The following is a 24,561-nucleotide window of genomic DNA, read 5'->3' as shown; positions in this document are numbered from 1 at the left end:
TCGTTTTTTATTTTATTCATGTACGTGTGTGGCTCATGATTTATTTCGATTTTTTTACTGTTGATGAGAATTGTTTTGCTTCGGAAGCATTCGATTCTTTCTCGCCAATTTTTTTATTTATCCCATATTTACGTCCACTCATTTATCAGTTTCATTATAATTTTTGATGAAATTTTAAAAGTAGGATAGAAAATACGGCGATGGCAAGTAAATAAATAATTTCATTATTACGGCCATTGCGACTCGTGTTGTAATTATAGTGACTATAATTGTTCGATCATTTTTCTCTTCTTCTCATAAATTCAGATCCATAGTTAGTGATTTATTTCGATTTATCGCTGGCCATTAAATCTTGTCTGGTTGATCTAAACTACCGGTATTCAATTTCTAAGGTCCACGGAATTCCTTCTAGATAATCTTCACAATTGTAAATTCAGATGTATATCATGAGACGGCTAATAGAACGGAAGCTCCTCATTTTCTAGAGAGAAATGGCCACAATTACACCAACTGTTGGTCAGGCCCATTCGAAATCATTGCTCGCTCCTCTTTATATCCCCTCGATATAAAAAAGGCGTGTATTTTATTCTAATTATAAAGTCTCTTCGGTAAAAAAAAAAAAAATAACGAAGAGGAGGTATAATATTAGGGCCGTTGTTTGTGGAAGTAACGAGCTTGCTCTTCAACGAACTGCCTCGTGCCATTGCCGTTATAGTCATAAACGTTAATCCTATAAGATTATAAAAGTGAAGGGCTGGTCCCTTTTTTTATGCAACAGCATAGATCAAATCCCGAGGTTATTTCCAACGATCGCTGTGTCACATCACACCCGGAAAATTGGGGATGTGAATGGAGGAACACATTTTTCATTTTTCGGAGCGATAAAATTTTTTTTTAACAATTCGTGGGGCTCGAATTTATTGGTGTCGGTTATTTTTTTAATGTTCAGGCAATTTCAACGACAAGTTTCAAGTAATCCATCGCCATTCAGCTAAAATTATCCAGCATTCTGAGATTATTGACGAGCTTTTCGTTATTCAATTTCAGAAGATAATGACTTTATGCATTTTAATGATCTCTCAATGCGACTGTTAAATTCATGACCTCCGAAAAATAATGCATTCAAACTGAAACATCAACTACGAGCTTTTAACGTTAATGCAATATGAAAATAACGACTCCTCAGTTTAATTGCAATCACTGGCGAACCATTATTAAAATTAAATGTTCCCTACGTTGAACAGTGAAAAATAAGTTCACCTTAATTACACTTATTTGATTTTACGACATCGAGTGCCGAATAAATTACCCACGAGTCTCAAATAAATTGTTTCAATTAGTCCGAAATTGGGAATGAATATTCCAGCAAAAAAATTTGTAATTCAATGAAACAATAATTGAAATTGATTTTTCAAATTTCTCCGATATTCGTAACAGTTGAGTGAAGTAATCAGTGAATGGAGAGAAATCAATCGCAGTCATGTTACCCTGAATGTAGTGCGGAAACGTGGAGAATCCGATTCGTCGGGCAATCTTCCTTGCGGCATAATTAATTCACCAGCGAGGATCGGTGGGGTAGGGGGAGAAAGGGAGAGAGAATTTTCAGAGTAAATATCACTGGCCCTCTGGAAACACGGAGAAAAAGATATCCGGGGTTTTCGCTTGCATATGTACCAGGGCGTGGAGGAGATAGCGGAGAGCTATTGGAAATTGATCGTGAAGAGTCTTGAGACTCTATGCTGAATACCGAAGTGGCCGTTGGTGAATTAAATGTGATCTCTTGAAATTCAAGAATCGTCCCTCTTCCGTGTAATTCCTGGGAAAATCGCCTGCGATTCAGCTTGAATTTGTTAAAGTAAATGCCGATGCAGGGAGTTGCCGTAATCGCCCTCGTATTTCACTGGCCAGTTCATGACAATTTGATAAGAATCTCGAGTATTGAATCACGAGGTAAACTTTGCGCCAGAAATTATCCGTCAAAAATAGAGGGACTTTTTTTTAGAATGGCTTAAAAAAATTATTCACTTTGTAGAAATCGGAGGAAGTGACGTGAAGGCCATTCGAAGAGGAGAAATATTTTTGAGGGACATTTCAAAACGCGAGGTGACGATACCGTCGTGTTCGGAGTTGCCATCGCGGTGCCATCTTGCGTTGTCGGGCATTAATTGAAATTATTTATCGTCTTTAAATTTATACTTCTGACAATGCGAGTTAGTAACGAAGTCACTCGACGCCTTGAACACTCGCTATAACATGTCTTTCTGTGAGATGTTTGAAATTTCATATTCGAGAATTTTTTAATAAAAACTTCATACGAAGAAGTCTTTGATACGCTTTCGTAAACATGCGCGGGTGATAGCCTGGCGGCGCCGGCTTTAGTCTAAACAAGTGACTAATCGGGTTTTAATGACTCTAAACGGAAGTGGAAACGACGGAAATTCCCCTGCCGGTGAGAAAATAAATATAGAAAACTCAGTTGAGCGTACATTAATTTACTTTACTATTTATTTGTGGCACTTTGTCACTAATTTTATTCCCCCGATGCATTTAGCATATCTGGATAATCTCGATTTTTCGTTCACTTCTCGTGGGTTTGATAGACTCAGCTAAAGATCATCCTATACCCTTGGAAACGCGGTCGACCCTCCCATAAGTTATCATGCGTCTGACCAATCGGGAACTCCGGAAGTGTTCCCACTGTCAAATGTCGCCTAGAGGTACACCTTATATACAACAGTGATTTTGTATAACTTATCACGACGTTATAATATTTGACAGTATGTATAACTTATGAGAGATTCTACTAGATTATTGAATCTATAATATTTTCTAATGAATTAAGAATTTTTTTATTGAAGGAAAAACGTGGGTATTTTATTTTGACATGTTTATCCGTTCATCTATAACACCTGAGACATGCAGTCAGGAACGTAAAGGAACCCACACATATCATGACAAGGTTTTTGACAGCCGGTAACAACATGAACTTAATAAACAGGAAAACGAAATGAATAAATCAAAATATTTCTATCACTGAATTTCCTTGCCGACATTTATTGATAAATCTATCTTCAAATTGAACAATAAAAATTTGGGGGACCACATAATTTTGTTCTGCCACTCAATTAAAGACGATGAAGCCCTTAATGAGCTTAAATTTAAGCCCTACAAATTGCAATATATTTTACTTCATTGGTGGTAATTATTTATAACAAATTGGTAGTACCCTAAACTGCCACCAGGTCGGTACTAGCAGCCTTCTGAAACCCTAATGTACCTACATCGGTCGATAGACGGGTGGGGATGAGGTGGCAGCTGCTACGCAGGTTTTACGGCGCACACAGTGTTACCAAGTCTTTGTCCTACTTGAAACCTATTCGGCCTTGTGGCTCTCACAAGGCCACCACGCAATTACCTGCGCATTGAGCTCAATCCGAAAAAAAAATCCCGAATTAAAACGAATCCGTGGAAAGCCCTCAAAAAGTCATAAAAAATGGGAAAAGGATTTGCCCTCGTCCATTGGATTATGGCGAAAAGAACGGAAATACTCAAGTGCGAATTGATACCCGAGAAATATCGTCGTGAAAATGCTGTTGTGAATTTAAAGTGTCGCCACTTGTTGTCTGGTGTATCCGAAGCTCGTCTGGCGAAAATTGTGAAAATTGAGCGTAAGTATGGATAAATATTTTTGTATAAACAATGGGATAACTTGAATCGGTGATTTGGAGAATGGATTTTGTACTTAAACGGCAGCACTGTCGGGTGAATCAGCTGATTCCGAAGCATTTATGAAACTGGTTTGCAATGCACGGGGGGACAGGAACGAGAGAAGCCTTGAGTTGGGACAGATGCATGTTCACAGTGGTAGATACACGAAGAGCCAATGAATGGTCTCCTTTAATGCAAAGGCGCGCGAAACGGCTGTTTGAAATTTTAAAAATTGAATTTCGGTTCTGAGTAAATGTCGTGATACATCTGAACCCTCTGTTCTCATTAAAAATTGATAACTAAAATTACAATACTGATGATGATTGATTTCTAATCTTGTCAGTAATCGATATCCTGATTAATCGTTCGAGTCAATTTGTTGCAATTTTATTTCTGCTATCGCCTCGAAGTTGACTTTTCACACCTCATATTCATTCCAGAAAATAGAGTGAACTTGCATAACATCCAGGTAGACCCGGATACGGGAATAATAATGCAAATGACAGCTGGCAAGCCCCCGAAGATAACAACAAAAAAATCCGAATTAGGGAAAAAACTGAAACAGAAAGAGTCTAAAAAGAGGAAGAAAAAGTCTGGGAAGCGGAAGAAGTGCAAACACATTGATGAATCTAGCGATTCTGATGATTCATCCAGCAGTGATTCGAGCTCAGAAGAGTCAGATGATGAGAATCAAGATGACAGTGATGATGAGGAGGCCTTGAGAGCAGTGAAAGCCTTACTTTCCTCTGGTATATTCATCCTTAAAAAATCGCAAATATCCTTACGATTCTTTTAACTTAACAATTATTTTTCTCTTGAAATTCCTCGACGTCTAGACTTCATTCTCCATTCCAAACAGTTAGAAAACATTTTGAAACGTGAGAGGGACTGTTAAGACCTCGAATTTACATATAAAAAATTGACAAAAACAAACTATTCATAAATGAGAATGTTTCTTCCAGCAATAACAGTGGTCGTAATTTTTTAGTGACACCAGACAATATAAAATTTATCCGCAAACTCCTTCCATTGATGGAGCTATCGTACAAGAAACAACAGAAGACCTCCCGACATCAGGAAACAATTATTGAAGAGCCAGAACCGGATCCCATTGCAATCATTGATCCCGAGCCGGTAATGAACAAAATTCCCCACCACTTGATTTGAAATATTTCATAGAGGCTGTTTCCGTACTTCAATCAAATGCGGAAAAGTCAATTTCATATGCACAGACTGTCCATTGTTCAATTCAAATCAACTCAATATTTGAATGTCCCTTTCCAAAAATAGATGGATCTGCAGTCTAGTCTCGAGGGATTTCTACCTCCAATGACGATAGCGGCAATATTTCATCGGTGCCAGGATCGACTGGATTGGAAGAAACTAACGACTGATATACTAGTGCAAATTTATGGTAAACAATTAGCACACCTGTCGGCTAAGGGTAGCAGAGGTGCGCAGGGCATCGATCCTGCTGTCTATCGTGCCATTTACGGTACGTTAATACCATGAGTCTGTGAATTTAATGGTCCCTTTTGCGAGAATTAGAGAGGGGCGGGTGGTGTAAAATGGATACTTGAATTCCCTGTCAAATATTGATAAATCAAACATAGATTTATCCACTGAGAGGAGCATTGGGTCATTACAGACAGAAGAAATTGTTCTTTCAACCGAAAAATGAAATTCTGTTTCGTCAACAATTCCACTTTATCCGGAATATTTCTAATCACAAGTGTCCACTTTACTCCACTAATTAATGGGCTAGTTTTATTTGGTCTTATCAATAATTTTGACTTCATTTTTACCAACAAATAAAACCGATGAATATCATTCCCAGATTTGGTAAATATGAGATTGGGTTCAATCCTCCCCACAAAGGCCTTCGTGAGGCACGTGAACAAAGTTTGCTCGAACCGTAAAAAAGCGCAGAGAGTGAAAATGATGAATGCCCAACCTGACACCTGGAGCAACGTTCAAGTGAAATTAGAATTGCCAACGACGTCGACTCATGTTGAACATCCGCAGGAAATCGCCCCAGGACCCTCTTCAATTCCCAGCTATCAACAATACATGGCAAAACCTCTGGAGAGTGACTCCAAGCCTATAATAACTTCTATCAGGTCCGGGGAGGATGCGGCAAGTACAGTTCCCTCGTCTTCCATGGCAGACGGAGTTGCATCCTCTGTTCATGGGGGTGGATATGGATATATTCCTGAGACATCGACTTATCAAAATCCGGTGTCATCTCATCTCGATTATGAATTTTCATCATAAATAATTATTTCCATATTTTATATTTCAAAATACAACGGAATTTTTTAATAAAATGATTCTCTTTCTTCTCGAGAAAATTGTTTTTAACAATTTTATTCGAGAATGACAATTTTTCCAAATACTCTGCATTTAAAAACTCGTTTGTCCCCATTCTCGAGAGCATAACTCTAACAATAAAAAAAACTAAAATGCAGCAGATTCAATAATCGATGATACGACATCGCGCTCCTGAAATAAAAATGCAAAAGTGTAAAAAATAAACCGGAAGTATTTTCAACTCGAATAAATAGTGAACTAGTACACGAAAAAGGGATGACGTCTTCCATTCGTAAACTGAAAAGGCAAAGAGATGGAGTTTGAGGAAAATGCACGTCAGGAGAAGATTCGCTGGAGAAAGAGGCGCATCGACTGAAGAGAGAGAAATATAGCCAGAGATGCATCAATACAAGTTGCATTTACGCCCGAGGTATAAACGAGTCGTGTGGTTACGCTGGTCTGACCGTTACCGAAGCAGAATGGACTCCACCCGCTTTATCCCATCTTTTCTTCGGGAATAAAAAAAAAAGGGCGGAGAGGAGGCGAGGGTATGATACCGCTGAAATACCAAAACCGGAGAAACATTCCGACCGCCACATGCGCACGCCCCGTTGGGAGGGTGAAGACGAGGGGGTGAAGGGGCTGAAAGTCATCGGTGTGACGATCCAGTGAGCACAGCGGGTGCGGGCTTCATATTCGATCCTGGTGTGCGGTCCATACCTAGCGCACGTGCGTTTTTCACCTCGAGGCATATTTTATTCGAGACCTGATCACGAGTCAATGGTCACACACCTATACACCCGGTAGGCAGTTAATTGTGAGGAAATTGACGATGCCAGCTGGTTAACGAGACACAATACATTGTTGACTCTTCCTTCGATGAAAAATTTCGGCTCTTACACCTGTTTGAATCAACTCACGAGTGAATTATCCCGAGGACAAATTCCAGCGATTTTCGATTTTTTAGGGAAGCTCCATCGGAATTTAATTTGTTCCTAGTACAGGATATGGAGATTCCAAAAAAAATGCAACAAAGAGAAATTTTGTATCCGAAACATTTGATAACGAGGGGAAATAGAAAATAACGAACATCGTAAATGTAATTGTACCTGAAATTCGGTTGCTCGCTGCACCCCAGACTAGAGTGAAAAATAAAATTCTGGAATAAAAAAATCTCGGTTGTAATTCCGTTAAACATGGCTTTCAGGATAATGATAAAAGCTCGGCTAACAAGGATCATAACGACAGGCGGAGGCGAAGACGGAGATAGATAATCGGGGATTTATAATGAAACTGTATTACTGGTTTATATGGATGTGATGAACAGTGTCGCTAATCACATTTCGCTCGCTTGTATCCCATAAGTCAATGGAAAATACATGAGTCGAGAGGAAATGCGATAATCGTTTCGAGAGTCAGGAATATTTTTACATCCACGAACAATGGTAAATCAATACGGGAATTAGTCATGAACACGTGCCATCGTAGCACGTAGTTGAGATAAAAATAATTATCGCTGAGCCAATATCGAGTAACAGATGAGCATATCAATGATGAAAGCTCGAGGGAGCTGTGCTTGATGAGAATTCTTTGGTGCATTTTTAAGTTGTCTATTCTCGGGGTTATGCCGAGACAATTATGTCTAAATCGATTTAGCTCTTCAGAATTAAAAACACAATTAATAATTGTACAAATGACAACAGAATGGGGCGAAGGGGGCGGTGGTTGGCAGATTGTTTTGAAATATTCATAACTTTGAATAATTAATGAAGTGTCTTCGTTTCATCACGACGGAATTGTCTTCCCCACTTTCGAAGGGAAAGAAAAAAATGCTGTTATTATCGTCGAGCATTTTTTCTTCCTTCAATTATAATAGAGAAATGCACAGTGCCTTTGCTCTACTTCGTAAAAATATGCAGTCAGAAGCATTTGGGTTTCACCGACTTATATAAGACGTTGGAAAAACTTTTTCCTCCTGTGTCCCTTTTCGCCTCCCCCCCCAGGGCCACCCTGTCCCTCTTGGAATCTTGATAAACGCTTCGGTCCATCTACTGGCACACGGATATGAAGAGATGGAATAAGTTTTTCATTGAATTAAGAAAGTTTCACGTAAAAGTACATTAATGGAAACCCTCCCCAGTCCTTTCTGGTTTCCCAGAGTGTTTTCATCCCTTTTTTTTTCCGGCAGGTTTGCTAGTAACATAATGAGAAAATCTCGCGACAAACTAATTAAAAATTGCTTGAGAAGTTAACAGCGGATGGTTCAGATCGTGTCTGACGTGAAGATGGAAATTATTATTTATATTTCCAGCCGCATCCGGTGTTCGTGGCACGATCGCATCCTTTATTTATCCCCGAACTATGTTTTTAATTCACCTCTCGGGGATTTATTCTTGAATGGCGACTGACAAATAGGACATTTGGCAATCGATTCCGCATGAGGGGGCGACTGGGGTAAAATAAACACAAGTTTTTTTTAATGTCAATGAATTATTCAATCGAGGGAATGCTGTCGAATTCATTTGCAAATAAAAAGGAAATATTTCACCCAAATAAAATAATTTTTGTGGTGAGAGTGCTCGAGAGACTTAAATTTTCAAATGTGGAGATAAATAATAAAATGTCGCTGAAATATCAATTTTATTTCAACAATGTCAACTCGTGGGTGTAGATCCATAAAACTTCATGAACCCGTGAAAAATGTCAACGCTTAAAATTACTGGTTAAACCTTCCCGTGTATTTATTCATCTACAACTTTATAAAAATTCAAACTCAAGATTGTTCAATCGTTACCCCGTCGAGCGAAATAATTAGCCGCAGGGAAAATGCCGGGATGTATATACACAGAATGAAACGACCCGTTGATGGAATGCGTACAGAGTAAGTAGCCCGAAGCGCAACAGGCGGCGTCCGGAATTTGCATTCTAGTGGTGGGGACACTTTGTCTCGACAATAATTGATCCAATTACGCCGGGGCATCCCCAAATTACCTCAGATTTCTCCCTCGTTTGGGTCGTGACTGCCACGGGGTCAGTCCTGGGACTGATGTGATGAGTACCTCACTTATTATTTTTTGCCTCATTCCGATTTTACTCGATGCAATAAAACTATTGACCGATATCGATTTGCAACTGACATTTTTGTCTGGTTTCAGACATTCTATTATTGAATTATGATTTTTTAAATTACCCAAACGATTTGTTAACAGGGGACAGCATGACTAGTGCAGAAGTCTCGCTCACAGTCGCTAAATTATTCCACCTCCTCATGAGAAAAAAAAACGCGCTGAATAGTGAGAGAGGAATTTTTCGGCGCTTCAATAGCCCCCGACCTTTTTCTCTAACGGTTCATCTCGTCCAACTTTTTTATTTCACTTTCTATCATATTTTGAAGTTAAATATTTACATTGTAACCCTCTCATTATAACCGGCGATAAATTTTCATCTTTCGACAGGCAAATAAGGGGATGTCCTGGGAGTAATCGAAAATGAATAAATTAGGTGGTTAATTTTCAATCATAAACCGCTCACTCAATATCCGCGGATAAATAATAAAACAACTTGTTGGACATGTTGAATTCAGTGATCTCGAGATACAGATCGTAAGGCTCCATAACAGCAAAAGAGTTTGACTATTGTGTGAATGAAAATGCGTGACTAACCGCTGAGGAATGAAACCTTTAATCACAATTTAAGTGCCGAACTAACGACAGTTTAATGGAGATCATGATTTACCATTGGAGTGAAGTAGGTCCTGAAACGCGAGGCGGTAATGTAATATTTAATGACCGTGAAAATATTTATTCAATTTGTACGGGATATTCTGGGGTCTGAGACAATGGAAAAAAATTACGAGATAAGATTCCTTCAGATCTCAGGAATTCCCTCAGGAAAATGACGTTTTTACTGGACTCCAAGGAAATATTGTCCTTAAAATCACATTTTGACGAGAAAATTAGTGGAATTTTTTCATTGACAGTAACAATAATATTACTAATTGCTGTTATTATTAACGATACACTCACCATTACACTATTATTAATTCAATTAAATTTTTCCATTAGGTACAGGAAACATCTAAAAATATTCAATGGCCTCTGCAGTAACCTTTTCATTTTCTCTTTGACGATAATGAAACGTACGAACCCCACAGTATTTGTCCTCTCGCAAATTAATGCTCTCGAAAAGAATTCAAAAATTTCAACGAGCTTCATTCGATTAGATTTAATTTCTCCCACATGCTAACAGAAACTTGATGAAAACTTTTTGCCCCCTTCCAATGGCAGAAGTGTTTAATTAGAATGTTCACCCGTTAATTGGAAACTGCGCAGGCAAAAGGAACATGAGCCAAAAGTACATACCACTCTGTAATAATATTCATCCCAAGACGAAGAGAATTGAATTCAGTCTTCATTTGAAACGGCACAAAGAGGAGAATCAAGCCATATTCCACCTTTTTCTGTCAATGTTACCTCGAGGAGTAATGACATTGTAGACAGACTTTGCCGCACAAAACTCATTGACTTCTCACTGAGAGTGATTGGTACTGCTCAGCCGCAGGCTCATTCCCATCAAAGAATAACATCCTTGAATGAGATGGACTCATTAGATAATGGACATGAAAAAATACAGAGACGAACTGACGATGACATTCAGACATGACACTAATGACAATCTGAGTAAAAGAAAATGGATGGAAAATTGATCCAGCGTCCATTGAGAAAATGAACTAGTAGTGGAAATTTAAAAAAATTAATTGAATAAATAAACTTTTACGAAGCAGCCGAGCAAAGAAACCGAATTATTTATTGGTTATTACGCCAATGAATTGTCCAGACCAACGTAATTAATCACAGATGCAATCTCACATTGTTTGCATATCCCCTCTCGCCACAATAAATTGTAACAGTTAATTAACATGGCTCCGTCAATTTGATTACCTCTCACGTTAATTGATTTTCCAAGTATCGCTCAATTACCTCGCTGAACTGTTTGTATTGTTAAAATTCGATTCAGGGGGGCAGTGGTAGTTTGTGTAAGCCTCCTCTGATTAAACCTTAATCTGTGATTACTCTGATACAAGCTATACCATTATTCCGTGAAAGATATCGAATTTTGCTGTTGCACGGGGTAATGGGTAATAGGACACTGCGACACTGAGCCCACTTCTCAGCTGTTAGCAATATTCTTGATAATTGAAGTATCCAGGGGTTTCGTCTTATCATATGAATAGCAAATACTGCAGACCAGGTGGCAGGAATTATCGGGTAATTGGTTTCAATTTCATTTTGATCAACGATTACTGAGAAAGAGAAAGAATTCACTCGCACTATAAACAATTACGACAAAACGTAGCGATTTTCCTGGGATATTCTACTGGATTTTTCCAAAATATTTAACAGAAAAAATATAGAGAATTTCCCCGGTGGAAATTACTCGGTGTCGAGGGGTCCTCCTCAACATTAATTGACTAATTAAAAATTTGGGGAAACCTCCGCCTCGTCGAGCCTCCCCCAATCGCAACAAGATTCCATTCTGGTGCCATCTGTATGTCGTCTCGCGAATCCACTCCCCGTCGGTAAAACTCACTTTCCTCGAAAAACCATAACCTCTCGAGACCCTTGTGACACACGTGAGTTTCAATGATAACAATTAGAATATAAAAAAAATTAAACGATGGTGAGGAGTAATGCAGCGGACAAATTGACCCAGATAAACACAGCTCTGAACCGATCCATGGTGTTGATGGAGGACACAGCCAGCAATACGCCAAAACCAAAGGACAAACGGAGTCGTAAGTCAATAACGATAAACACAGGAGCAGTGAAAGCAACGAGTACTCCGCTCCAGGAGCAGAATCCCATTCGCAAAAGCATCCTCAAGAGGCCTGAGAGGGAGAGAAGTGATGAGAGCCCACCCACTGCCCATTCATTTTTATCAACGGGGTGGCAGCCTGAGCAGCAAGCAAATGACTCCATGAAGGTCGTGGACAGGCCCCACAATCTCCAGGAGTTTGTGGCGATGGAGGAGGTGACGGTGGATTCGTCCAGGCATACCTACACACTTCAGGATGTGGACCCCGAGGACGAGCTCTGGATTATCGAGATCCCGAAGTCGGTGGATCCTCGGGAGCTGAGGGGACAGGTCTTGCGCCTGGGGGACAAGACCAAGTTGAAGATTGGAGAGGAGAAGTACCAAGTGACCAGTCACGACTCTTCTGATTGCCTGAGCTGTGTCTTCGGGACGGGGAAGGAAGAGAAACCCTTCAAAATTGTTAATATCAAGCCTTCGGGGAGTATAACTATGAGGAGGAGACTCACAGCGGTTGCCAAGGCCTCTCTGAAAGTCGAGGGGGAGAGTACCACTGTCCCTTTTCCCACGGGACTAAAACCACGAGATCCACTTGCTGGGGTTTTGACGAAGGGCATGATTAAGAAGAAGTCCAAGTCGAGGGTGAAAAAAATTAAAGTGGCTGATTGACGATTCCAGACTTTGAAGAATTGATTTGTGAAGATTAGTGAAGGTTAATAAATTTTTCAGTGAAAAATTTGTGAGTTTTTTTTTACATAACGCAGTTCAGGTGTGAGGAGGTACTCGAATTTTCTTGTGCTGATGCGATGATTATTTATAAGTCATAACATGATAATTAATGAATTTTAATGATCACTATAATTATTTTTTTTCTTTATTATTTTATGGATGACGACTGTAATTAAAAAAAAATTAAATTCTCAATAATTTTTGACGTGTCTCTAAAAAATGAACTTCTTCCAAAAAGGTTTTGTAAATCTTCCCTAAATGGAAAATTGAGTTAAATCTTCATGGAATAAAATGTTAAATATTTTATATCCTCTTGACAATTCTACAGCCATATTATCGCTTCGATAATGCCTTTTTTTCGATCGTGTCATACATAATGGTGACTTCAATAATCCAGAAACTTGGTATAACCACGTTATCTCTGGAGACAACCCCCAATGAATCTCAGTCTACCCCAATTGAAGATCTCAAAAAATATATCTGCTCTCATCATCAATATGCAACACTCGTACTTTATGACTGACTAAATTTCCTACTTTTTTTTCCCAAAATCATCTGTCACATATTGGCAATCAATTTTGCATGGTTCGTCATAAAGAAGCCGCTGTCGAAGAGTCAATGCATCCGCTCAACTTTATTAAACTGGGGATGTTTTTTTTCTTCATCATATCCTGTACATTGTTATTCTTCAGAAGCTGCTAGGGGAGCTCCCTTTCTAAAAGAACATCTAGTCAATATTACACGCATTTTTTTTATAGTCATTCCCTTTGTCTTGTTTCCACACATTCATGTCATTTAAAGATGAAAAACATAAAACAATATTTAATAAAACAGCTCACCAGAACAATGATGACATACAAAAACAAATAGGCGACCACTCCAACAAAGCGTAAAATGCAATTTAATTTTGTTTTCAAGAAAAATAAAATTTTTAAGAAGGATTAATTCTGTACTGAAGTTGTAAAACGAGATAAGTAAACTTATCTTCAGCTTTCGTTTTTGATAAATATCTAAAAATCTAGTATTTTATTAGAAAACAAAGTGAATATAAGTTAATGTACTTCATTTTACAACTTCACAACCGAATTTTTCCTCAGTATCAGAACCTTCCTCCTCCCCCCTATATTTCATCCCTTCTCAACTGACTTTATAAAATTGCTCCACACCAATTCTTATCTCATGGGTGAGACAATCCCGCACGATAGTATCAAATCTGCAAAGTACGAATGCCCCCAGTGTCTTATCTCATCCGAAAAATGTCTATTCGTAACTAAATAGCCGCCCTGCGTGCCTTCTGCTATTTGCAATGCCGTTTAGGCGTGACTCACTCATGTTACACTCTCAAGCCCCCGTTATTTGAAGCGATATCGCCAGTCAGATATAGTAAACCACTTTGTTATCCCCCCCAAAAATAAGCCGCCCCCTCGTCTGGAAATTTCGACCCTTCCCCGAGTACCCAGTCAACGCAAACCCCCATGACAAACAGGGGAATGCATTGCTGATGTTGAACTATGCATTATAGATATTCACATATAGGGGATTACGAACGCCAGTGGGTGGTAGGAAAGAAAGTCAAAGCGTTGTTAAAGTCGGAGGAGCAAAATACAAGATTAACCCCCTCTGCTGTACCGCCAGCGCGTAACATCTCCAGAGATAGGATTTTCGAATGCGTTGGGGGAAACGGTTTTGAAATCCTTGGGGTTGTGCTAATGAATCAAAAAAAATATTGGGGGATTTTTTTATAGCCCTCCACAGCGGTGGGGCAAGTGCTCCCTTCGGTATGAAATTTTCGGTCTTTTATTTATTGCGGAGACGCGAAAATGTTCGTTGAAATATTCGCTCATGAGTTTATTGGATCAACACATGCGAAAAATAATTTCCAATTTTTGTCGAATAAATAAGGCGATTAAAGGGGATGAAAAATGGGGAATAGTCCTGAGTTTTTTTGACTCAATTTTTCTGGAGAATAATTCTGCTGTTTTTGATAGGGATACGATGGAGTCTCCTTACGATTAATCAACATACGACGTTGAACCACCAATCGCAAACTTGAATTTCCTGGTTGAAGAGGGTTCCGTTCGGACAGACCATTGGAACTCCGGTCTCTCCACCAAAACACACGTAAAATATCTGAAAAAATGAAATCATGTGAATGAGTTAAATACGATTTTCCTTTTCCTTCGCGTGGGAAAATTATTCTACATTGTCATAAACAATAGGAAGGTCGTAGAAGAACGTCTGATGATGTCAATAAATATATCGTCATTACCTGACAGCGAGACGCGCGATCCGCGCGATAGAAATGTTTGGCAGGATCTTTGGGGCATGGGAACCTGCCCTCAACGTTTTGTAGCTCATGGTGGGTGTGCTCCTGGTTCACTGGGTAATCACGACCGGGGACCCCCGGCACAGCGCCGACTTTCTCACCGGAATCTATTAGCCGGTGAAAGAGCGTAAGTGTAATAATAGGAAGAGGCTATATTAATCCAACGTTGGTACCCACATTCACATCTGGCTCGTCAGTTCATTCGATTGTTGATCGAAATGACCCGCAGGCCTATCTATCATGATTCATCTTTATTTCGCCCCTTTGTTAGCTATACCCTGTGATGAATAGTTTCCCTCAATTTATGGAATTATATTTTTGCCCCGATGTGACCGAATTTTGGTGGCTCCACAAATTTTTCATTCGGTCCAAAGTTAATCAATTAAATTATCCAGTTAATCTGTTATTATAAAATTCATTTGCTCTAATTACCTTCGATTGACTGTTTCATCAAAAAGGAGAAGGGCTACGAAAAAGAGTTTCGATAAAATTGCGCACTTCCCGAGGTGCAGCTAATTCAATGATCATAATTCGTTTAATTCCCCGATAATGATAGATATTAAAGTACTGACCACTGAACCTGAAGTGATTGGCCCGACTAACCGGTCTCCTCCAATTGTGTCTAAACGTATTCCCCCAACTGCTCCTTCTCACAGACGTTTCGTCACTGCCAACTCTAGACTGATATTTGCGGTTGCCCCTGAGTGCATTGGCTTTCCCAGGATTGGCTCTTATTACATTTGTCCTGGGTATTATTCCATCCGATCTGTCATTCAGTCCATTAGCTCGGCCATCATTCCCACCACTATCATTGGTACGATTGGCACCGTTCAATCTCGTGGTATTTTTTTTTCTAATAGCTGATCTCAACGAGTCGAAGGACTTTGTCTCACTGCTTGGATCCGATATTGCGAATGAACGTCCAGTTGTCAGTGCATTCTCCTTACGATATCCCCATGATGAATTTGTTTTTGTTATTTCGTAGATTCTCAATGTCTTTATCGTCGAACTTTGCTCAGATGAGCTCGACTCATTCGGCGACTCTGGGCTCGTATCCTCGTTGGCAAAATTGTGGATCGATGAGGAGTAGAATTCAAATGGCGGCTGGAGCACTGGTGAAGGCGATGATCGGTCTGCATCTATTGAGTCCTCCTGGACTGTTTGGAGCTGGGAGTCCCATGGTGGCAATTCCGTCTCGAGACTCGACTGTGGCACTTGATGGTGCTCTCGAAAATCACCATTTCCTGTCCACTGGATCTTAAATGCTCCCTCGATATCACCTGCATCACTCGATTGATGGGACTTCCAACTTCTTGGCCGCAATCTTTGCACGTCTATGTGGGTTATTGAATGTTCGTCGGGGAATTCGTTGATCTCGGCCGGCGTTAACTGGAGAAGACCTGGGGGGAATTCACGAATTCCAGGGGGAATATTTTTTAATTTATCGATTCGGTTCCACGGGATTTCGAATAAAATTTTGTAGTGGAGACTTAATATTTCGTGGAATAATTGGGGGACGACGAAAACGAATATATTTTTTGAATTTACGCCAATTGAAAATTCTACGCAATTTAAAACTCAGCACTTGGATTCGATTTAAAAAGAATTTCATCGCATTGTCAATAGAAATTGCGCTAAATATATTTTCGAAGCTTCAAATGACGGAAAATTCAAACTAATTTGGAAAGTTTATTTAAAACCAGATGTCAATTCAAAATTCCATAAAACTACTGTTATTTGAATTGGAATTCTGTTAAACATTCCAGAAAACCCAAAAATTCCTGAAGTTCCCGTTAGATCACTTGACTATTTGATAAAAATCCCCGAAATATTTATTTGAAATCAATTGCAACTCACCAAAAATCACGAAAAATGTCGAGCCGACCCGCATTGTGGGTCCGAAGGGTGAACCTATCTATTCGCCAGCTAATGTTTAACTGATACTTGTCCGGGAAATCTATTCCGTTGGCCAAGAAGAGGGACAACCTTAGCTCTGCGTGTGGACACCTGCAAGTGGGGATTCAAGGCCCGTCCGTTGAAGATTCTACCGTTCACTTCCTCCCAATTCAAATCTATCATCCGAATTTCCGTTTTTTTCCTTCTCTGAATTTTGATAGCAACTCCCAGTCAAACTTAGTCCACTATTTTTCAATGTTTCGATAGCCCCAAAAGAACTATCGTGCGCATATATTATCAGTTATGAAGTATATCATGGGATATTTGATACTATCAGATGACTTATTACGTACACTTGCGGTGTTTTCCGCAAAAACTCTGGATCGAGCGATGAAGAATTATTACCCAATGTTTATGATTTTGTAATAATAATAATGATGGAAATAGTAATAAATCTTTGTGCGAAAGCAAATCCTGTTTGACTGGAGGACGGAATAATTCATAGAGTCGGAGGAGCTTCGTGACGGAAACAAAAAACAATGTCATTAAAATTGTGGCGAATTTGCAAGACATTTTTTTGCCTAATCTCCATTGAATATTCTACTATGTATTGTTCATCATCAACGGAGCTATCGAGTGGAAAAATTAAACTGCGCAGATCTTTTTGTGGAATGATTTCAGTGAACCTGCTGGGTTTGGCATAAAACTCTCGTGTGCGCGACGTCACCTCGATATTCTGGGGATGTTAGTCAGAAGAGAGAAGTCAGAAGGATGAAAAATAGTGCTATGGTCATCTCTATCACTGGCGAAAAACGCAACAGCGGATGATGATATCAGGCGGTTTCGCATAGTTACCTTTCCAATAGAAAAAAAAACCGGGCGTTCTTCTTGGAGTGTGAAGGGAAGGGTTCGTCTGTATACGCATCGCTCGGTCATAACAACATCCGCAGTTTTCCACTTTCGATGATTGTCCATTTTTATCATGAGTATGAAATCGAGTATCTCGTTGGTGTCTTAAAAATTTCAATTTTTCAAAATGATATATTTTAGCCTTATTTTTTTCAATTTTTATGGAGTCATTAAATTGAAATTTATATTCCTTCAGTTTAGTCATAAAATTTTAAGGTCAAAATAAGGAAATTCCGTGAAATTTCAACCTAAATTTTTATTCATTTAACGTTTTAAATGCTGATTGAAGAATTCGTTCGAATCGAATGAATTATTTACTCCATAAAATTCATTAATTTCCATAAATATAAATATCAGTTTAAAAGTTTCAAAGAAAATACTTATGATATTAATAGATACATTTCAAATAAAGATTGTTATCCCAATAAAACACGTCATTTATCTGGGATATCTGTTCACGTGTTCAATATGGAACCTTGAACTTGATGAATTTCTGATGTGACATGTTAGGCATGTCCAGCTCATGCGTCAAGAAAAATTATCCGTGTGTGAGTGGTTTGAGTCAAGAATTCGAGATTGAGTAACAGAGCAGACTGTTATCCCACCTAAAAAATGGAGATCCATAATCGAACGAAAATGAAGAATTCTAGACGACCCACAAGCGCAGAAGAACTCCCCGAGATGACTTTCTAATTTTCTTCCGAATTTCCAGCGTTTCCCAGAGATTCAAGACGAAAAATTAATTTCAAGTCTTCAGTGTGCTGTCACGTTCTTGGCAATAGCACCAACTGCATTCAGGTTAATAAAATCGAAAATATTTTGTTGGTTGAAGAGAAACACATGTTCATCATAATTGCTCGTATATTTAACCACCAAAATTTTATATTCATCCCACAACGATTGATAAGATTTTTAATCACTCTATTAAAGATAGAAAAATATCGCTCATAGTCGCACTTCATCTTATAAAATTCTAAAAAAATAGTTATGTACATATTCCTTATTTCGTTTCGTTCGCAGTTATAAGAAAAATTATCATTAAAAAACACTTCATATTCACTTATCAATTACAAAAATATGGCTCTCATATTGTCTCAACGCGATGAAATTCTAAAAAATAATTACGTACATGTTCTTTCTAATCGTATTTTCAACAAAATATAAAATAACATCAGTCTTTCTCGTGCACAGTACTCTCATTCAAGTTCTGCATTTCAATTTCCTTGGACTGACCCTCCGGCTTCACAAGTGGTACCTCCACCTCAACAGTTCCATTTTTATTCATTTCCTCTTTTAATTCTGATGCTTTCGAAATTAAGTGCTTGTCAACGCAGATCAGCCATACTATCCCCACAATTAATGTTATTCCCGTTATTCCGAATGTGTGATAAGTCCCCCAGACAGTGTAGACATGGCCAACGAACACTGGACCCAGAACACGAGAGGCACAACCGGTGCCAGTTAGCATTCCCATCCAAACGCCCTGAGGACGTGGACCCAGAATTTTACTGAATATCGTTTGACTCAGGGTCACCCCTATGGGATAGCCGATGGTCGTGAAACCGTAGCCAATCATATATTGGACAGGAGTCATCATGGGGGTGTAACGACACCACTCTTGAGTTGCTGGGCATCCAACAATTTCGGTGCCATTTACAGTGGTGGTTGTGTTTGTAATCGCTGAGGGAGACATAAGGAAGGGTCAATATTGCAGAGTATAGTCAGAAAAAAAATATTCAGGGGTGCATCGTTACTTGTATCAAGTTTTTTCCCCAAAAAAAAAAATCAATAGGATCGTAGAGTTACTCACGGTCTAGTTCCGCAATTATTGGAGTTTCTTTTCCCCATGGAACCATGATTATCCTCCCCACTAGCATCAAGAAGAATCCGCCCCAGATCAACACCCTCCGTTCGTCGAACCTGAAAGTCGAAAATTATTTGGGAATTTTTTTAATTATCTCGAAAAATCTCAGGACAAATTTTATAATCAATTAATTTTTGTCTGTACCTCCTACACAATGGCCCTATCAGCACAAATGCAATGCACGCGAATACTGCACCGACGCTCATCATCAACCCCATTGTACTAACTGCGTCTTTCTTGGACCATCCAAAGTTATCTAGTATCAGCGGCGTTCCGAGCCTGATGAAGAGAATAATTTTTACAGGGATGTAGCGATTTCACAGATAACACTGCGGTTCCCCTGACAATTCAGGGAAAGTCTGAAAAATCCCCGAGAATTTCCCTTTACTTACGTTTCTAATAAAACAAAATTGTAGACTAGAATTCCAAAAGCGGCGATCAGACTCCAAGCTCCCACATAATCTGGTTTGATAGCTTTCCACGCTTCTTTCTCTGCAATCAACAAGGGAAGTCCGAATGACGGTAAAAATAAAATTCTCCGCATTTCCCAAAGTGAAATTAATTATATTCCTTTACCAGTCGCCTTTCCTTGGTCCTTCATAGCCTCTCGTGCCGCAATTTTTCGCTCCTTAAAAAATTGCGGCAAGAATAGGGCGAAATTTATGATTCCCAGGAACACATTTATCCACCCGGCCGCCGTGTACATGTTTATCGGCAATCCCATCAGTGTGAAACCTTCCTTACCGAGTGGGGTAACTGCAGCTTGAAGTGCAGGCCCAACTACGAACCCCAAGACCTGAGTTGCATAAATAATTCCCGTAAAAAATTATGTTTAATATTCTTATATTCCAAGGTCCGCACGATAGAGAAGTTTTTTTTAAAGTCAACTACACTTATCATAAATTTTTATACACGCCCATCAGGCTATAATTAATGCTTTCCACTGATAAAGTATCTAACGCTGAAATATTTTTTTATTTCGTGGAGCTTTTTAAAAAATTAAAAAATCCAGTCACCTGAGCAAGAGATACCATGGAAACTGCCTGAGTTCTCTCAGCTACTGTTGTTGCTGCCGAAAGATACGACCTCGTGACAGCAATATTCGCTGCAAATCAAGCGAAAAGCCCAGTCAATTCAATTTTTTTCCCCTCTTATCGAATGCATTTTTTTTTTCGAGTGGAAAGGGTTATAACTTACCGGAACTAACGCCCACCCCAAACCTGGCCACAATCATCCACACTTTTGGTGATCCTGGAATGATCTGTAGCGAACTATAAACAGCAGAGGATGCAACAAAAAGTGCAAGAGTTACGAGCAATGGTAATCGCACAGAGCCTCTTTTATTTCCCCACCAACCGACCAACGGTGAAAATAACATTTGCCCAAGTGGATTTGCTGCAACAACGTACCCCATAAATTTCTTTCCAGCTGTTGGATCTAACTGAAAAACCCCACATTCAATGTTAAAAAATTTTACTGATAGTTCTGGTATCATTTTTAAATGTTTTATCATTTCCATCGTTCGAGAACTTTCGTCGGTTGAAATTAAAAATCGCTGAGGAAAATTCAATTGAAACATTAAATTGTGGTTTAATTATCCCTCGAAAACGAGTAGATATCAGGAAAATTTTGGTATCGAAATTCTCCGATATCTCTCCACAGATATCTTATCTTTGAATTTTAAATAATTCAAAACTCCAGTGTAATACGACACTCAATTAAATTTGAAAACTATCGTTTCAATGAATAACTTGTTATCACTTGTACAAGACAATCCAGCTCCCATAACTTTTTCTATTGCTACGTTGTAACAAAATTTGTTCAACAAAACTTACACCATCCAAATATGGCCAGACCCCTGTCAGAATTATGCTGAACCCGAGGGACATGAGAAACATTGTGAAATAAATTATGTACACGCTCTTCCATCTTTCTCTTTGCTCCTGAGGGCTCTCTAGATCGCTGTCTATCGGCCTCGGCCCCCTGAAACATTATCACTCAGTCATCTCTGTCAACGATACATCAAGTGAAGATTTAAATAAAAAATTAATGATTTTTGTAATGGTATTCACCTCTTCGGAAGTACTTTTCTTAAGCACTCCATCGTAATAAAAGCTACAACTCCCTAGTCTTTAAATCCCCACGACGGAAGTCCGACACAGTTTTCCGATCATGCATATGTATCACATTTGCGTGAAAAGAAAAATATCATGACCACGGGTTAATGATGAGGCTCCAAGGTACAATTTCCACCAGAGTATTCGTCATCTGAGTAATTCATTGGCCATTGTCAGTCCATTTCTGAAAAACATTGACCAAAATTCAATAATTTTACTATTATTTATTCAAAATTCAATTATTATTATATTTATGTTTAATGCCTGAATCAATGACAATAACGATCTCTTCGTTTAATTAATTAATTAATTAATTAATTCTGCTGATCACTCGTTTATTTTAATTCATTAAATTAAAAATAATCGAAATCGTGTGCTCCTCAGTCCTCCAAATCGCGGTTGCATCTTCCGAATATTCTATTTCCGTTACCTATGAAGCGAGATTAATGGGAGACGCGATAATGAATTAACAAATGCACAATCAACGTTTTCTGAGTACAGTCTCATCAAATAGCCAGAGCGAATGTATGGACAGGTCTCTCATAATACATGAACTGGAATGACATGGGAAACCGCAAAGTGCTTTGGTAAACGAATTAATCAGTCACGATTATTCCAACATCACGATTATCATTAATAACAAATCGATGATGCCGATGATTTATGCGCCCCTGGCTCATTCTTATCAAATGCGGAGGAATTCTGAGCCACGTGTTGTTTCAATGTACTCACAGTGTCGATGGAGGTCACAGTAAATGAGGGAAAAATTGAGAGAACAAGTCGGTCATTTGTGTCGACTGGAACTCGAAGCGATAATTAATAAAGAAATCGAATGATTTCCACGCGCCCACTCACACCGAAGTTTCTTTATGACTGAGAATTCAACGAGCGAACAATCTACTCTCGTTTCCCTCGGAGTGTACCGTTATCTTTTTAAAAATCCGAACGATTCCCCAGTGCGCTATCAACAACACTCATCCCAATGCTCCACTGAGATGAAATTCAGTTTCCAAAGGAATATGGAGAAAGAAATACTCAAAACGCGTCTAAATTTTCCCTCCCAATTTCATTCTTCAATATTAAAATATTTAAAAAATTAGAACAACATCTCACTAAATCTGAATGTGTTTTAAATGTTTATAATTCGTCGCATCCATCGCTTTTTTCGGCAAAACAAAATTCCGAGTAAATCTAAATATAAATAAATATAAATAAATATGAATATATTAATGTATATTCATAGAACATATAACAAAAAATATTAAAAAATTCAAGATAATATTTAAATCGGATAACTTTTGTCTTTATTCAGCGCAAAAATTTGGAATTCTAGAAAATTTGGAGCAGAATGTATCCATAAATTGTAATTTCTTTTTCTAACGCTACGATATATATAATGAATTGGCTCCACAGGTGATTCGTCGCATCCACAAAGTTCGGCGCGTGTCATACCACCGTATGTTGCTACTTCTGATTGACCGAATGACTGAGACAATGAATAGGTGATGCAGCGCGTGAAGAAGTCACTTATGCAAGAAACTCAATGAACGTACGAGTGAATATTGTGCTGATGCACTGCAGTTGTTTGTTAAAACCATGAGCAAGGCCGTTTTACTTAAGAAAAACGATAGAAATTAACAAAAACAAGCTGGCTCATGACACGAGCGACTGTCAAACGCAAATACACCCACACCCACTTGCACGAGTCATTGGACCGCACTGAACTCTTGTTACTAACAATCACACTTACATTCTGATGTATTCCCTCACTCTCGGCCCTGACTCGAGCCTTTCCCTCCGTTCACGAACCCCTCTCCTGGGTTTTTTTAACTCCTCAGCAGCTGCTGCCGATTGGCCTCCCGCATGTCTTATTTTTTTTTGTTGAATTGTGCAGGTAGTACATTTATCTCATTATTTCTTGCGATACAACTTTGCTTGAGTCGTTGTAAGGTCATTACTAGTTTGAATTGTTTCATAGAGGTCGCTAATTCCCGCGCTAAATTTATGGAATTTATTTTATTGGTGCGCTACTATTATTTTTTTAGTTTTAGATATTTAGTTTTTTCAATCACCTGATAGTTTTACTTAATAAAATATCTTGGTGATGCAGTATTGGATCTTATCAACTGTTGATAACTTCCGGAGACGTTCAGAGATCGGCCAGTAGAGGCTCGATTCGAAAATTTTGAACAGAACAAAAATCGATGACTCAATTTAGATCTTTATTTGACGAAGATTTTTTTCCTCTGAATATTATTGGAGATGAGCGGTTTTTGGAGCGATAGATTATTAAACAATTGCGTAGAGTGAAGGATTATAACAAAGGATAATGCCTTGTCTTATGCGAAGCACTAATGTCCGGCGCAAAACTGTCGGTAATGGGAATTTTTGTGCGCACTTATTATCCTGTTTTTTAGCCAATATTTAAAAAAAAAATTGTCCTTGCGATTTTTTTTTTCGAACGGTGAATAGAACGTCTCAGGATATGCTGCAGCCTGTTAACAACTCTTGGGGTTTTTCCGTCAACTAATTAATCTAAACAATTATGCTTTTCGACTGAAGTTCGCCAAGTGGAAATCTGTTACATCAGAGGAATGCATTTTCTGACTTCGATGAATTAATAAAAATTAATGGTTTCTCGAGTGGCGAGCAAACAACATAAGTGACTAGTCACTAATAATTGCACAGATTTTTTTCTATCGCGCGTCTTCCCAGGAAGTACCACAAAAGACTGCAATTGTTTACAATAAAATTTATCAAAAAAAAAAGGAGCGGAGTGAATGAAGAAAATTATAAGTCCAATTTTTCGCAATTTTTTTCACAATTCTAAAGACAAGTGGTAAAGTGACGTAAATTAAATTATATCTCCAGTGATGAGTGATGAACAAACA

The 24,561-nt window shown here is 38.7% G+C and overlaps 4 protein-coding genes across 6 annotated transcripts; 2 read left to right on the top strand and 2 right to left on the bottom strand.

The window, feature by feature from the left end:
- The first annotated feature begins 3,201 nt into the window (after window positions 1-3,201).
- On the top strand, window positions 3,202-9,033 carry LOC135168613 (uncharacterized). Its single transcript, XM_064132993.1, has 5 exons — window positions 3,202-3,668; window positions 4,149-4,457; window positions 4,697-4,842; window positions 4,999-5,203; window positions 5,546-9,033. The coding sequence occupies exons 1-5, from the start codon at window positions 3,494-3,496 to the stop codon at window positions 5,980-5,982; spliced, it is 1,272 nt and encodes a 423-aa protein (XP_063989063.1). The 5' UTR covers window positions 3,202-3,493; the 3' UTR covers window positions 5,983-9,033.
- Window positions 9,034-11,603: 2,570 nt separating this feature from the next.
- LOC135168616 (uncharacterized) lies at window positions 11,604-12,864 on the top strand. Its single transcript, XM_064132996.1, has one exon. The coding sequence runs from the start codon at window positions 11,695-11,697 to the stop codon at window positions 12,496-12,498; it is 804 nt and encodes a 267-aa protein (XP_063989066.1). The 5' UTR covers window positions 11,604-11,694; the 3' UTR covers window positions 12,499-12,864.
- A 304-nt stretch (window positions 12,865-13,168) lies between these two features.
- Window positions 13,169-17,074, bottom strand: LOC135168615 (uncharacterized). Its single transcript, XM_064132995.1, has 4 exons — window positions 16,742-17,074; window positions 15,457-16,284; window positions 14,828-14,991; window positions 13,169-14,688 (listed from the first exon to the last, which is right to left on the bottom strand). The coding sequence occupies exons 1-4, from the start codon at window positions 16,773-16,775 to the stop codon at window positions 14,575-14,577; spliced, it is 1,140 nt and encodes a 379-aa protein (XP_063989065.1). The 5' UTR covers window positions 16,776-17,074; the 3' UTR covers window positions 13,169-14,574.
- Window positions 17,075-18,532: 1,458 nt separating this feature from the next.
- On the bottom strand, window positions 18,533-23,439 carry LOC135168610 (major facilitator superfamily domain-containing protein 8). Of its 3 annotated transcripts, none has more exons than XM_064132989.1 (10): window positions 23,421-23,439; window positions 21,626-21,854; window positions 21,389-21,536; window positions 20,751-20,994; window positions 20,570-20,658; window positions 20,130-20,349; window positions 19,946-20,045; window positions 19,698-19,832; window positions 19,500-19,609; window positions 18,533-19,369 (listed from the first exon to the last, which is right to left on the bottom strand). In XM_064132989.1, exons 2-10 carry the CDS (start codon window positions 21,655-21,657, stop codon window positions 18,861-18,863), a joined length of 1,587 nt encoding a protein of 528 aa, XP_063989059.1. In that variant the 5' UTR covers window positions 21,658-21,854; window positions 23,421-23,439; the 3' UTR covers window positions 18,533-18,860. The 3 variants fall into 3 exon arrangements, with proteins under 3 accessions (XP_063989059.1, XP_063989056.1, XP_063989058.1); XM_064132986.1 differs by lacking the exon at window positions 23,421-23,439 and adding an exon at window positions 23,224-23,409; XM_064132988.1 differs by lacking the exon at window positions 23,421-23,439 and adding an exon at window positions 22,403-22,590.
- Between the last annotated feature and the right edge of the window lie 1,122 nt (window positions 23,440-24,561).

This window comes from Diachasmimorpha longicaudata, chromosome 13 (assembly GCF_034640455.1).
Source record: "Diachasmimorpha longicaudata isolate KC_UGA_2023 chromosome 13, iyDiaLong2, whole genome shotgun sequence".
NCBI classification, from domain to species: Eukaryota; Metazoa; Arthropoda; class Insecta; order Hymenoptera; family Braconidae; genus Diachasmimorpha; species Diachasmimorpha longicaudata.
The sequence above is the reverse complement of the archived record's forward strand: the minus strand, read 5'-3'. Positions and strand labels throughout refer to the sequence as shown.